General features: G+C 44.5%; 1 protein-coding gene across 3 annotated transcripts in view; it reads left to right on the forward strand.

Annotated features, from left to right (window-relative positions):
- The window catches only part of MGAT5 (alpha-1,6-mannosylglycoprotein 6-beta-N-acetylglucosaminyltransferase), a 124,950-nt gene that overhangs the window by 38,050 nt on the left and 72,156 nt on the right, over positions 1-14,744 (forward strand). For all 3 annotated transcript variants that reach the window (XR_013394518.1, XM_028744719.2, XM_077935637.1), the window contains exon 2: positions 12,374-12,770. Coding sequence is in view for 2 of the 3 variants with exons in the window: in XM_028744719.2 (XP_028600552.2) it covers positions 12,530-12,770 (241 nt within the window). In the remaining variant the exon portion in view is untranslated. The remainder of the gene's footprint in view (positions 1-12,373; positions 12,771-14,744) is intronic.

Below are 14,744 nucleotides of genomic sequence, written 5' to 3' on the forward strand. Positions count from 1 at the left end.
GGTTTTCATGTCCTTCTGTGTTAAAATGAGAGGTCTGCAAGTGCATTGTATGCAAGCTTCTTTATTTGAGGAAGTAATGGTGTACAGATTTTTTTTTTGGTGATTACTGAGTTGGCTACCGTGTGCAGATAAGAACACGCTGCTGTACTGTGCAATCACTGGCTTTCCATCTGTAAGCTTTAGAGTTGTTGCTATAAAAGGCTAACCTCCTGCAGATATAGAGATTTTAGGTACATGACTGCAACAGGTTCCTGACCCTGGGTCCTCTGGGCTGTCAGTCAAAGATTCATTCTATAAATTGCTAGCCAGCTCTAGACCAAGAAGAAGATGATGCACAGGAATTCACAGGTCAGGTGAGAGTCATTGACCTTGATAAAAGCTTCCAGATCCAGTTGTCTCATTGATCTGATTAACTAGGGCAGAAGTGGGTAGACTTTCAGGTTTGTTTTAAATAGAAACTTGAGATCCACTAGTGAGAGTCAGGTTGAGGATAGTGGGTGGTTCTGAGCACATCTGAACCCAGGAATTTGTTTCTAGTAACAAAAGCGAATTATTGATTTGTTGGCACACAAATCAGTTTCTTGTTTTACAGTAAGCTTTCTTTCTTCCAGCAGCTGAATTTAGAGAGATAATACTTTGTTGTATTAGAAAAAAAAGATATAAAAGTCGATCTTGATCTGCCTTTTGCCTGACCCTAAAAGAGGGGTCTTTGCTCCTGTTATTCCATTGCCTTATGATTTGCCCTTAAGTTTATGGACCTCTGTTCAATCAACTCTTGCTGCCAAACAATCATTTGCATTAAATAATTAAGTAACTTTCCTAAATGGGTGGAGTCCCTTTCTAGTGTGGTGAAATGCCGTTGGAAAAATTAACAAATTGCATGGAGAGTGGCCCTGTTACCTAATTGCTTAGTCATTTGGCTGTACAGATTAAGGCTCTTTTTCAAGTTCATGTCTAAGCATTGCTGCTACTTTTACACCAATCTTATTCAGTTTAATGTTGGTTCTGGATTCTTAGTCAACATGGGTGGTGAATGTACAGCTTTTGATGGCAACCTGCTTGCATCTTTGCCTGTATTATTCTGCGAAGCACTATGTGTGGAAAGCGGAACTTGAGCCCCTAAAAATGACCACCTGGTTGTGTGCATGAGAATTACCCAAACCATATTGGAGTGGAGGTTAACATATTTAGGTTAGGTGACTGCCACAATTCAGCAGCAGTCCATTTGTAGAATGCTGTCCCAAGAGTGGCTCACCTAATGCAGACATTGCCATCTTTTGGATGCCAGGGAAATAAGTTCTTAAGTGGCAAAAATGGCCACTGGTATTGTGTTAGTTTTTGTGATATTCCTTTGGAAGCAGGGAAGAAATAATCTGTGTTGTAATTGATCTTCATGAGTGATCTTTTTAGTGTATTAGTTTTTTAAACAGATATATTCATTACAATTTTTTTTTTTTGCGGCCTTGAGTTGCATCAGGACTTCAGTGTTTGTATAAAGCATTACATAAATAAATAATAATAATAATAGCAAGTAGCCTGTGTCTAGACTTTGCAACTATCAGGAGGCAATGTATTGTTGCACATGAAATAGTTTGATGTCTTCTTATGGAAATTTTTGATTCTTTAAAAAACTAGAGAGCTGAGCTACAGGTCTCCCTGCATTTTATTAAAGGTTGTGCAGGAAATGTTGCCTCTTTGAGAGGACTCCTTAATATCTATTCCTGTATCTAGAGTTTCAGTCTTAACAAGGTAATTAACAGCTTGGCTTGAGTGTTGCCTCCCCTCCTCCCCTTTGACACAAATTGTAGGGATTGGAAGTTGCAGCCCCAGCTATACTTCTTGACTTACATATTATTGAACTAGTTCACCATTTCACTTGTCAGTGCAGAGAGCAGGGTCAGGGACAGGACTTTTAAGCAATGGAATGGCAGCTAAATTATCTAGCTACATTGGAATTATTAACTAAATGGCTACTCCCGGACAACAGGTAATCATTTTTCTCCAGGTCATTACCTCTGGATCAATTCAGATGCCATCTGAAACCATAGATTGTGAAGCTTAAATCCAAACCTTTATTAGCAGTAACTTTCTATTGCAATACCTTCCTGAAGTACAGACTGACTTGGGCATGTGAAACTAACAGTATTGTCAGCTTAACAGCATGAATGAGAAATTACCGTATTTTTCGCACGATTGGACGCACCGGACCATAGGACGCACATAGTTTTTTTGGGGAGAAATAAAGGAAAAAAATTTCCCCTTTATTTCCCCCCCAAAAGCAGGTTAGGGAAACCGAACCAGGTCGAGGAACAGCGGGATAGTGGCGCTGCGCCTCCCTGCTGTCCCCCGAGCTTGTGGGGCTGGCTGATGTCTGCCTAGCGCGTGGGGCGCTCTGCTTCAGGGCGCCCCACCCGCCGGGCGGCAGGCTGCTATCCGCAGCGTGGGGAGCCTTGCGGGGAACTCCTGCAAGGCTCTCCACGCAGCGGATGTGTTCCCGAAGCGCCGGGCGCTCTGATTTCAGGGCACCCGACGCTCCGGGAAACAGGCTGCTGTCCGCAGCTTGGGGAGCCTTGCGGGGAACTGCTGCAGGGCTCTCCACGCTGCGGATGTATGCCTGGTGCGAGGGGCGCTCTGCTTTCAGGGCGCCCGACGCTCCGGGAAGCAGGCTGCTATCCGCAGCGTGGGGAGCCTTGCGGGGAACTCCTGCAAGGCTCTCCACGCAGCGGATGTGTTCCCGAAGCGCCGGGCGCTCTGCTTTCAGGGCGCCCGACGCTCCGGGAAGCAGGCTGCTGTCCGCAGCTTGGGGAGCCTTGCGGAGAACTGCTGCAGGGCTCTCCACGCTGCGGATGTATGCCTGGTGCGAGGGGCGCTCTGCTTCAGGGCGCCCCTTGCGCCGGGCGGCAGGCTGCTATCCGCAGCGTGGGGAGCCTTGCGGGGAACTCCTGCAAGGCTCTCCACGCAGCGGATGTGTTCCCGAAGCGCCGGGCGCTCTGATTTCAGGGCGCCCGACGCTCTGGGAAGCAGGCTGCTGTCCGCAGCTTGGGGAGCCTTGCGGGGAACTGCTGCAGGGCTCTCCACGCTGCGGATGTATGCCTGGTGCGAGGGGCGCTCTGCTTCAGGGCGCCCCTTGCGCCGGGCGGCAGGCTGCTATCCGCAGCGTTGGGAGCCTTGCGGGGAACTCCTGCAAGGCGCTCCACGCTGTGGGTGTGTTCCCGAAGCGCGGGCGCTCTGCTTTCAGGGCGCCCGACGCTCCGGGAAGCAGGCTGCTATCCGCAGCGTGGGGAGCCTTGCGGGGAACTCCTGCAAGGCTCTCCACGCTGCGGGTGTGTTCCCGAAGCGCGGGCGCTCTGCTTTCAGGGCGCCCGACGCTCCGGGAAGCAGGCTGCTATCCGCAGCGTGGGGAGCCTTGCGGGGAACTCCTGCAAGGCTCTCCACGCTGCGGGTGTGTTCCCGAAGCGCGGGCGCTCTGCTTTCAGGGTGCCCGACGCTCGGGGAAGCAGGCTGCTATCCGCAGCCTAGACACGGCTAGCGGAGCGCTAATCCCGAAGCTTGGGGCGTGCAGAGCTCAGCGCGCCCCAAGCTTCTGGGTGCCGGCAAGGTCTCCGCTAACTGGGTCTCCCACGGCTAGCGGATAGCTTCCTGAAGCCTGGAGAGCGAGAGGGGTCCGTGCGCACCGACCCCTCTCACTCTCCAGGCTTCAGCGAAAGCCTGCATTCGCTCCATAGGACGCACACACATTTTCCCTTGCTTTTTAGGAGGGAAAAAGTGCGTCCTATGGTGCGAAAAATACAGTATTCTTGCCAGAGATGCCAATAAATATTTTACTCTCTTTAAGTTATCTCATTTATGTAAAAATTGAAATGAGATCTTACATGAAGCATTGTTTACGGAAATGAATGAGTAGAGCTCTTGGAAGAAGGACAGCAGGAAAAGACTATGGCTACAGGACTTCCAATCTATGCTGATGATGAGGTACTGGAATCACAAGGTGGGGTTGGATAGTGCTAGTCACTAAGAATGTTAAAGAGTCCAACTCCACTTCTTCAGGTTCTGCTCTAGCAACAACTAAGCTTGCCTACTCTCTCTCAGCCTCTCCCTTTCTCTGTCTCATGTTTGCAGTGCACTCATGCTGGTTTCGAAATGGCACCAATGTCCACAGCACTTTTCTGTCCAGTTAGGAATGCTGAAGCCAGCTGCACGTTGTTCTACACTTCAGTGTTTTCTTAAGTGCAGTTCATAAATTACATTTGTAAAAGCTACACTTAAGTTTCCTTTAGAAACAAAGCATTTGTATTTGATGAGTTCAGTAATGGTTACTGAATAAATCTTGGTTACAGATCCTGGTTAGTGAGACACAGCTTAACCATGAACCCAGGTTTGGAATACATGCTAAGCCAAACTTTGGCGTAGTTCAGCAAAGCCAGGGAGTATATATTTTAAAAAGACCAGGAAGGAGCAGTAAAAGTGGTTGTGAGCTTTGCTGCTCCCCAGGAGCCTCCATGTTTCCACAGTCCTGGTAAGCCCTGGGTGGCTTAGTGTGGTGTGCAAACTGGGGCATTTTCTCAGATGAGGTGGGGGAAGGTATTTTAGAGTGCAATTATTGACTTTGCAAATATTAGACAAAAGCAATGTGCATCAACTTTGGTCTGTACTGCTTGCTCCTAATGTAGCTATGCTTAAGATGTAAACTCATTTATATTAGCAGGTAGAAGCAACTGATTACACTCTTAAGGAATCCTCAGGTTGGTGTAAAATTCATTCCAAACTGTGCAGTAAGTGAGCCCTGGAAGTTCTGTTTTGAGAAGAGTAGCTTTTCATCCAGCTAGTCATTAAAATCAATTTTCTTTCCTCCTTGATTCATTTTTTTTCCTAAGGCAGTAAAAGATTTCTGCTTATTCCCTAAACTGTCTGGCAGTCTGGGGAGAGTGCCAGTATAGGGGAAATGGAGGAGCTCTGTTTTGTAGTTAATGATATCAGCTAGAAAAATCAGAGAGGCTGTCAAAATGGTACGCTGTTGCCAAAACAGGTAATTCTTTAAACTTCATGTAATAGAAGCTGGTAGAGTAGGGGAAGAGGAAGTAGATTCTGATCTGAAAGTTTCATTTACTCACTCTCTCTCTTTGTGTGTGTGTCTGTGTATATGTTGTGATATGAGTACCTTCTAAGGACAGAAAGCAAGCCAAAATAGAGTTGTGGTATTATGTAGAATTTTAAAGTGGTCAGAGTTAAAGATATGCCTCATCAGGGCATGTCAGAGGATTCAAGGGGAGAAAAGAAAAAAACTGTGCAGTCACATAAACCAGAGTAGCCAACACGGTGTCCTTCAGATATTGTTGGGCTAAAACTCCCATCTTTCCTGACCATTGGCCATTGCTGACTGGGGCTGATGGGTGTTGGGAATTCAGCATCACCCGGATGGCATCATTTTGGCTGCCCAGTACAAACCATGATGGCCGCATAAAAGCCTTCTGCATGGAAGCTGTATTGCAAACTATGAATCTGTGTGAGCCTGAGTGCTGTTGAGTCATGAGCCTGGTGGCAGCCCTCCAAGGTGCCTATGTGGGGGCCCCGTTGCATCTGAACCTGGCCCATATTCATGTGAAATGCCTTTCATTATGAGAGTAGGGAGAGGCTGTGCATTGTAGCAATTTATCTGGGTAGGAGTACAGCTATCTCTTGTTTCTGCAAGGCTGGGCAATGGTGAAGGAAGGATGTGGCGATGACTCAGCAGGCAAACGAATGAAGCTGCTTTGCACAGTCAGGCCATTGTTCCATCTAGCTCAGTATTATCTATGCTTAATGGCAATGGCTGTTCCAGAGTTCTGGGCCAGGGATTGAACTTGGGACATTCTGCAGGCAAGGCATGTGTTCTGCCACACTCCATTCTCCAAGTTGCACTGACAAAATGAGGGTAGCTTTATGGTAGGAACGACCACCCTCCCCACCCTGCGACATACGCATTAAAGTGATTAGGTTGCTTAGAGATTAAGTAAAGTGAATCCATGAGCTGAAAGAGCTGATTGAGGGATTTAAATCAATTGGTTGAACATGCAGGAAGCAGGTTCAGAGGTGAAAACACCTTGCCATTTTGTGTAGCTGACAACCAGCTGCACTTGTGAGTTTGCTTTCCTCATATCCACATAGCGATTGTTAGGAGCTTTTGGAAGAGTTAGATCAGTCTGGCAGAGAGAAAGAGTCTATAATAAATATATATCTTAATATTTTACATTTTGGGTTAGATTGAAGTTGTATCTACCGAGCATATCTCAGGATGAGGCCACCCAAGTACTTAAAGTGCTGTTAACCAAATTTGTGGCATGTAATGTACTCTCTGCTCTGCAAATCTGCCTGCATATGATGGAAAAAAGAGCATATTATGTCATCTGCTTCTGGTGCACTCTTCTGAAATAAATTAAATTAAGCATCCTTTTTATATGAAATTGTTTACAGTTGGTAGAAAACATAGATGCAATTTATTTTTAGACCTGTGTAATAAGATTCTCTTTTAAATATTTATTTTGTGGAGGCGTCATGGGCAGCTCAAAGCTAAGGCTCAGTTGGCAGAAAATGGCTGTTAGTGCTTCTTTTAATCTTATGGAACAGGATCAGTTACTTTAGCAGTAGGGCTAACACTAAGGTAAACAATTGTTTTCTTTTTTTATATTATATATATAGTATGCAGATTGGTAGATATTTTTAGATCTGGCCTTTGAATGGCTTTTTCTAGCCCGGGTGTAGGATTTATTAAGGAACAGCTTTTGATGGTTGATTAAAATGGACATAAGATCTTTTAAAGTCCTGTTGATTTAAGAAAAGAAGAGACTGCTGGGTGATGCCAGTGAGCTATCTAGTCCAGGAAGTCCATATGCAAGCCCTAAGTGCAGGAGTCTTCTTTCTCCTCACTTGTGGTTCCCAGCAGCAGGCATTCAGAAGCATCCTACCTCTGCCAATGGAAGAGTTTCAGTGGGAGACTTATGCATATGGTGCATATTCCTTTTGTTGAGAAACACTTAACTTTGGCTTAATTGTATCCAAAGTTCTTAACTGTCACAGTATTTGACATGTAGATGCCATATTCTTAATTCCTGGGATTTTGAACAGAATAGTTTTCATCTGGGCCATCTTTCTTGTTGACCTGTTGCTCCTTAAATATGTAGAGCCACTTCTGAGTAATAACTCAAGAGTCATTTTGACCATTTCAATTGAATGCTCAGTGAGCAGGAAACTAAGGTAATCACAGATTTTCCAGTAACTCCAACTCAGTTGGAGTTGGAGATTTCTTACAAATTTAGCTGTGCGTTATCTCTAACAATGGCATGAATGTGTCCTTCACTCGTTTTCAAGCCCTTGCATCTTTTTGTATTATTCTTTTGCATCTCTAACCAGTCTTCAATGTTTTTAATCTTATTACCATGCTGGTATTGAATCCCTTACAACCCAAGACTTAATCAGAGGTCCACAAATTATGGCTATGCTTGGTAGCTCAAGCATTAATTCCTGCTTTCCAGCGCTGAGATCCAGTCCTACCAGGTTAGTGCAACAGTAGCATTATAAATTTATAAACACAGATATGATTGAAATTATGTAAATAGGGTTTGTGTAGGCTGATTTCCTCTCCTGCCCCCTTTTAAAATTGATGTCACTTTTGGCAGGGTTGTGTTGTGGTTGTTTTCCTTTGAAAAATTTCAAGACTGTCATGTTAGTTTAGGTAGTTGGCTTCGGTTGCTGTTTTCTGGCAAAACCATAAAATGTTGGGAAAGTGTGGAACTTGACCAGTAAAATGTTTGTTTTAATTTTCTGTCTAATAAATGTTTTAAAATGAAGGGAAGAAATTTTTTCACAAATGAGTCCCATGGCATGTTAAATACTTTTTTTCCTGGAGTTTTCATAACAAGAAAAGGTGCACTTCTGAGATGAATCTACCCCCTCCCCCAAGCTTTGTCACTGAAAATATCTACCCACGGCTACATGTGTTTCATAGAATTGTAAAGTTGGAAGGGACCCCATCTAGTTCAACCTTGCACTGTACTTGCTCCTCTGACTGAGAATTGATGTCCAAGATCAGGGGATGGAGTTGATTTTGTAGCTCCAAATACACAGCATGTCTCCTGCTTTTTTGTGTTACATTCCACCAGGGGTTCACTTCCTGAACTGGGCAGTCTTCCTTCTCCCTAGGGGCACTGCCCCAGCATCTCTGTTCCAGGACAGTCCACTCTGGTCTAGCGAGAATTTCCTCATCTTGTTTGTGTTTATCAGAATTCATGAAGAACCCCCCCTCCCCTTTCTTATAAACCTTCATTTATTTTATTTTTATGTTATTACATTTATATTCCAACTTTCCTTCAAGGACCTCAGCTTGGCGTACATGGATCTCCCCCTCTCTATTTTATCCTCACAACCCACTACCAATCAGTGTAGACAATAATGTGTTAGATGGACTTATAGTCTGACTTTGTATAAGGCAGCTTCCTATGTTCCTTAGGGCGATAAAAACAGAATTTATTTACCTTTCTTCCTCGGTTCTTTATTTTAAGCTCTCACAAGAGTTGATCGGTTTGCGAGGCTCATGATGAGTTTTAATTGCCATATTACCATGCTCTGAAGAAAACATTGGCTCCAAATTCATATGGGCAGGTGGTTAAGCAAATCAAGAGCAGCAGGGAAAAAGGGGGTTCAAGTAGCTCCACTGTGACTATCATATAACTGTCTCTGGGAGTTATTGTGAGGCTTTTGTCTACACACATCATAGCCCAACAAATTTAACTTTTCCCCAGGAGCTATATCAGTTTGGTAACTATACAGATACCCAGCTGTGTCTCAGACATATGCCATGTTATGCTGTCAAGCTGATTATAATTATTACTTTAAATGAAATTTGGGGTATTTGTTTAGAACCTTAGTGGAGTATTGTTTATATCATGAACAAAACTCACAGAACTGTCAGTAGTTGTAGGACCGCTTTCCACATCAACATGTATGCTGAAGAGCAACTTTATCCTACAAAGAGTTCTGGAAGTGTTCAGTATGTTGAAGGAAAAGTATACCTTGGAAAAGTTTGTCCCCATGGGTAAACCCCTGATAGCTACTGCATATCTCAGGGTTTCCTGGCACACTTGAAAACAATTGTTATCCAGGGAGCCATAAATTTCGGCTTGGTAGCCAAACATCTTTTCCAGAAGCCAGCAAGTCTGACTTACCTATTTCTTGGTCCACAGATAAGTGCATCACTTCTGCAGCCTTTTCCCTTGGTGAGGTGGAGTTAGTGGGAAGAAGTGGCAGGCAGGCTGAAAAGTGTGTTGCCAGCAACACATTCCCTCTAATCCATGACATTGCATCACAGCAGAAGTTGCAGGCCATTCCCATCTTCATTCTTTGCTTTCCTGTATTGCCGGATGATGGGAAGACTCCATGTTTGCACCTTTCAGCAGAGTAGTAGTAGTAGTAGTAGTAGTAGTTGGTGAGTGTTGGAGCAATATTATAAAACGCCTCACAAAAAGCCTTATGATTTCCATATCACAGATGGGACCTACTAGACCAAATTAGTTTTTGCAGATCCAGAACAAGGCATTGTAACCCTACTTGAATTTCACACGGAAAATCATGAGACTACAATCCCCACTGAGATGACATCCTGGAAATAGGAATCACTTGCCCTCAAGCCAGCTTCTGCCAACTCTTCAAATCTAGAAGACAAAGGGAGAACATTTGGGGCAGGTGCTTTTCGGGGGCAGTTCAAAGGGCATTCCTGCCTATTATTCTGTTCTTGTTATTATTACTGGCCAATTAAAGGCTGACCATAAGTTTGGGAAGATTCTGTTCAGACTTTGTAAACAGGATATTAAATAGTGAGAGGCTCTGGAGCGCCTGTTGTTTTAAAACCTCCATTTGTCTTCACGCAAATGATGATTCAGGGACAAGCAAAGAAAAAAGAAAAATGGTTGATCACACCATGAGAAAAGTGTCTGCTGATGGATTCATTTCTGTGGGACTAAGCTGTGTAAGATGGCATGCTTGACAGAAAGTTGGAGAGGTTTCAAGATGCTCAGTGCAACCAAGGACTCCTGTATCTGTTAGAATCATGGGTGGTTGCCACAGGCCTGTTCAGCAGCACTCCAAGCACAAAGGAGACTTCTCCCCACCCCCCACCCTGAAAATAGAACTACATTGCTTGCTCAAGGTTAAAAGTGATTTCATGTTGCATTATCTTAACGTCTACCCTTGTCAGTTCTCATACATGTCTGTTTAGGAGGGAGGAAGTGCGTGTGTGTGTGCATGAAAGGTATAGACCCTAGCACTTGGAGCTTAGCCTCCTTCAGTCCGTCTGCCTCTCATCTCTCTGCATAGTATATTTTTAATCATTTACAATAGAGGTTTTTGTTAGAAAGTGGGAGGTGGCAGATATCACCGTATAAAGGAGGATTACCATCTGACATTAAGAAGGGAAGGACTTCAGCATGTAACATTGCAAGAGCAGCCTGAGAAGAATGGAGTGTGGCTATATGAGGGCTGTCCATGCAGAGATGTGGGAGAACAGCTGTTTTTATGATGTATAGGTGGGGGAACAGGATTGACCCAAGATCTCTTCTTTATTTTCTGTATTTGAGAGCATTTCTAGATCACTTAATCTTGCAGCCTGAGGTGAAGCAGCAAATGGTTTTCTCCCCACCCCTGCCCTTGCACCTTGGGACTCAAGGTGCAAGTTGCTTTGGCAGCTGAGGCAGGAAATCCCGCAAGTACCTCTCCCTCTCCTTGCAGTAAAAATACAATAACAACTATCAATTTGTTGCACTTTGGTGACATCTGAAGTCATCAGCTGGATGCCGCCATCTCCAAGAGGACTGACAATAAACCATCCTACTAATCTTATATAAGCAAATGATTAACAAAATGTGAACTAATTATTAGTGGAAGTCACTCATTGATTTTAGGCTGTGCGTGTTCTTTGAAAAGATAAGCTTAAACTATATTTCCATTATATCACAGGATGAAACTGGAAACAACTTTCTTTTCCAAATTATCTACACAATTCTTCCCCAGCCATAGGTCTCCACATTCTGTTCAGCCACGACTTCTGTCATCACTGACCATTGACCCGTTGGCTAAGGATGGTGTGGGGATGTGCATGTAGCAACACTGCGGCTGTGCGTGGATGCATAAATTGTGCTGGAATACTTCTGTTAGGGGAGGGGTAGTACCTTTGGTAGGGGATACATCATTCTCCTTCTGGGATAGTTTGTCCCACCTTTGGTCCCCACCCTGCACTCAGCTCTCACCTGTGGCTCCTAGAACCTGTCAGCCTGAAACAGCAGCCATACCCCAGCTAAACCAGGAGTAAACGGCATTTCCATGCGCTCTGGTACCCGTCATGGTGTTCCATGTGCCAGAAGCGATTTAGTCATGCTGGCCACATGACCTGGAAAAGCTGTCTGCAGAAATTGCCAGCTCCCTCAGCCTGAAAGTGGAGATGAGTGCCACACCCCATAGTCAGATTCGAATGGAGTTAACCATCCAGGGGTCCTTTACCTTTTACTTTTACCTTTCAAACCAGGCCAGCTAAACCAGGTGAAGGTAGCCGATGGGTCTCAAACACTCAGTGAGTTAGGGACTTCCCCTGCATGCAAAGACAGGCTCCGGAGGATTGAGTGGAAGAGACCAGTAGTGGATCCAGTGGTCAAGAAGGCAGTTTCTGCACATGCTATACAGGGAATTGAAGGGCAACCTAGGAAGGTAGCTCATCTCAGATAAGGAAAACTCTGATCCTAAACCTCTGCTGCTTTGCAGGATATATTCAGGAGAACAAAAGGCTAAGGCGTAAACTCTACACAAATCCAGCGTGGCAACCCTAAGACTGTTGGATGTTGCAGCCAAGCTGGTGCCAAATGTATTGCTCTGCTTTCCTTTAAACCACATTGGCAAGGCCAAGAGGCGGATCTAGTCGTCTGGGCAGCCCAGCACCTCCATACACACTGCCCATGCTTGCGCCCCAGGGTGGTCACTTAGGTGGTGCTAACACAGCAGTTTGATTTTACCCCCTGGAAGCGTACTCCATTGTATCTTGAGACAGATGGATGCTAACAGCTCTTCTGTCCCAAATGTAATGTCTTGCACATATACTATAGGACATCAGGTGATAAGGTCAGCCCAGGGACCATATCTGTTAAAGACACATTTCTTGATCCATTCCCAAATGTATCTTGGACTCTATGGTCACTTGTGTCATAAAATATTGACTCATAACAATTTACCAAGAAAGCACATTGTCCTGCTTTCCAAGGCTGGCAATGGGGAATTATAAACATGAAAACAGCTTTGAAGAGTTTTGGTGGGTATTTTTGCCTCTCTAAATTACCATATGTTTCCTTTTCTCTTGCAGCAGCAGGATGGAGTTGAATAGCAACAATATGTTGACTAAGGAGCCAGAGTGAATAGCACCGGAATTTTGATTGTTACCTGCCTGGACTATGAACTGAGACATTGGCGTGGACTTTTCAAACCTTTTCCAGTTGACTCCAGAGCTGGTTGAACAGCCATGGCATTTTTTACTCCATGGAAGTTGTCCTCTCAGAAACTTGGCTTTTTTCTGGTGACCTTTGGCTTCATTTGGGGAATGATGCTGCTGCATTTTACAATCCAACAGAAGACTCAGCACGAAAGCAGTTCGGTGCTTCGTGAACAAATACTGGACCTCAGCAAAAGATACATAAAAGCACTGGCGGAAGAGAATAGGAACGTGGTAGATGGACCATATGTTGGTACGATGACTGCGTATGGTGAGTAGGCTTCCTAAAACAATTAGACACTGTTCAGGGGCTGTTGTTGTAACAAGAATTATCTGGAGACAAAGTTCAATCCTTTCTAGTTCATCTCCAATGTCGGTTGACCCATTCAAGCACATTCTCTCATTGTTAGCCCCCCCCCAAAAGGATGCAAGGTTCTTCCCTATTTTATCCTTACAACATCCATATAAGGTAGATTAGGCTGAGGGAGACTGGTCCAGGGTTATCCAGGTGAGCTTCTTGTGGCTGAGTCAGGATTTGAACCCTCAACCTCGACACTCCAGATGTTTTGAGACTACAATTCCCATCATCCCTGACCACTGGTCCTGCTAGCTAGGGATCATGGGAGTTGTAGGCCAAAAAAAATCTGAAGGGCCGAGGTAGAGGAAGCCTGATTTGAACCCATGTCACCCTAGTTATCTGACACTTTTAGCTATGAAGGATATAGGATGGCATGAATGGGAATTAGATGATGGCAGGAAGGCAGGTAAAGTGGGAGTCAGTTTTAGAGAACTACAGGAAGAGAAAAAACACTGAGGTTTCTTCATTTGTCTTCAGATACTTGCTGAACCTTGTGGGCATTTTATAGACATTTAACCATATGGTTAGTCCCGTTAGCCCTGCTCCTGCCAACCTAGCAGTTCGAAAGCACATCAAAGTGCAAGTAGATAAACAGGTACCACTCTGGTAGGAAGGTAAACGGCGTTTCCGTGCACTGCTCTGGTTCGCCAGAAGCGGCTTAGTCATACTGGCCACATGACCCAGAAGCTGTATGCCGGCTCCCTCGGCCAGTAAAGTGAGATTAGTGCCGCAACCCCAGAGTCGTCCACAACTGGACCTAATGGTCAGGGGTCCTTTTACCTTTACCTAACCATCTATTTAGTTGATAATACTCAGTGGCACACCTACTTTTACTGAAATGAAATATGTGGAATACCCCAAATTGTTTCCTTTAACCACAAGTGAGAAACCTGTGGCCTACCAGGTGTTGTACTCCATAACTCCCATCAGCTCCAGCGAGCATGGTCAATAGTCAAGAGATGGTAGGAATTGTAGTTCAGCAAATCTGGAAGGCTAAAGGTTCCTCATCCCTGCTTGAACATATATTGCAGCTAAAATTCCTTCATGGCATACAGTTTGCACTTTGGGGCTGTTAATGTTGGGAACCACTGAATGTTTGGAAATGTTCATGCCACTTGCCAGTTTCTAAATATATCATTGTGTAATCTGTGCTTCAATGCAAATAAGCCTTGGGAAGGTTTACGGATTGATATACCATGTCATCTAAGACCACTTCTACCTGCCCCATTCATTTTCAAACTAAAGTTTTAGTTCAATAATTATTCTTTTTTTAAAGCCCTTAATGTCTTCATGTACTTCAGTATAACTACTTACCTAATTGTCTCACTAATATCCATGTTCCTGCTGGAATATGTTTGCCAAGTGGGTTGCTGGTCAAAATAGTGTATCAGAATCAGTGGAGAGGTGTGGTAACCATAGTACTAAACCAAGTGCATTAGGGCTTGTAGCTCAGTGGTGGAGCATCTACTTTCATGCAGAAAGTCCCAGGTTTAATCTCTGACATCCCTGTTAGGATTCATTCCCCGTGTTGCAGTCATGGGATTGGTTTTATCACATGACGGTGTATGTTTTCATTCCACATTGTGGGAAGTGACGGAGAGATGATGTTTTTATTACTGTGCTTCTGTGATGTAGGATTTTTGTCCTTTGTTCTTTTTCTTTGCTGTCTGATGCTGAAGAGGAAGGAGCTGAGTTATGATGCTCCAAGTGTATATATGTAAATAAACATAGTTTAGCCAAATTGCTGGGCTACTGAGTCTGAACGCTGACTGCCTGTACTCTGTTGATCCTGAAGTGTGCTGATGCCTCTTGGTATCAGTCGCTGTGATGTTCGGGCTGGAGAAAGCTTTTGAATCTCCCAAACGCCTGACCAGAAGGGAGAGAACA

Source organism: Podarcis muralis, chromosome 1 (genome assembly GCF_964188315.1).
Source record: "Podarcis muralis chromosome 1, rPodMur119.hap1.1, whole genome shotgun sequence".
Classification (NCBI taxonomy): domain Eukaryota; kingdom Metazoa; phylum Chordata; class Lepidosauria; order Squamata; family Lacertidae; genus Podarcis; species Podarcis muralis.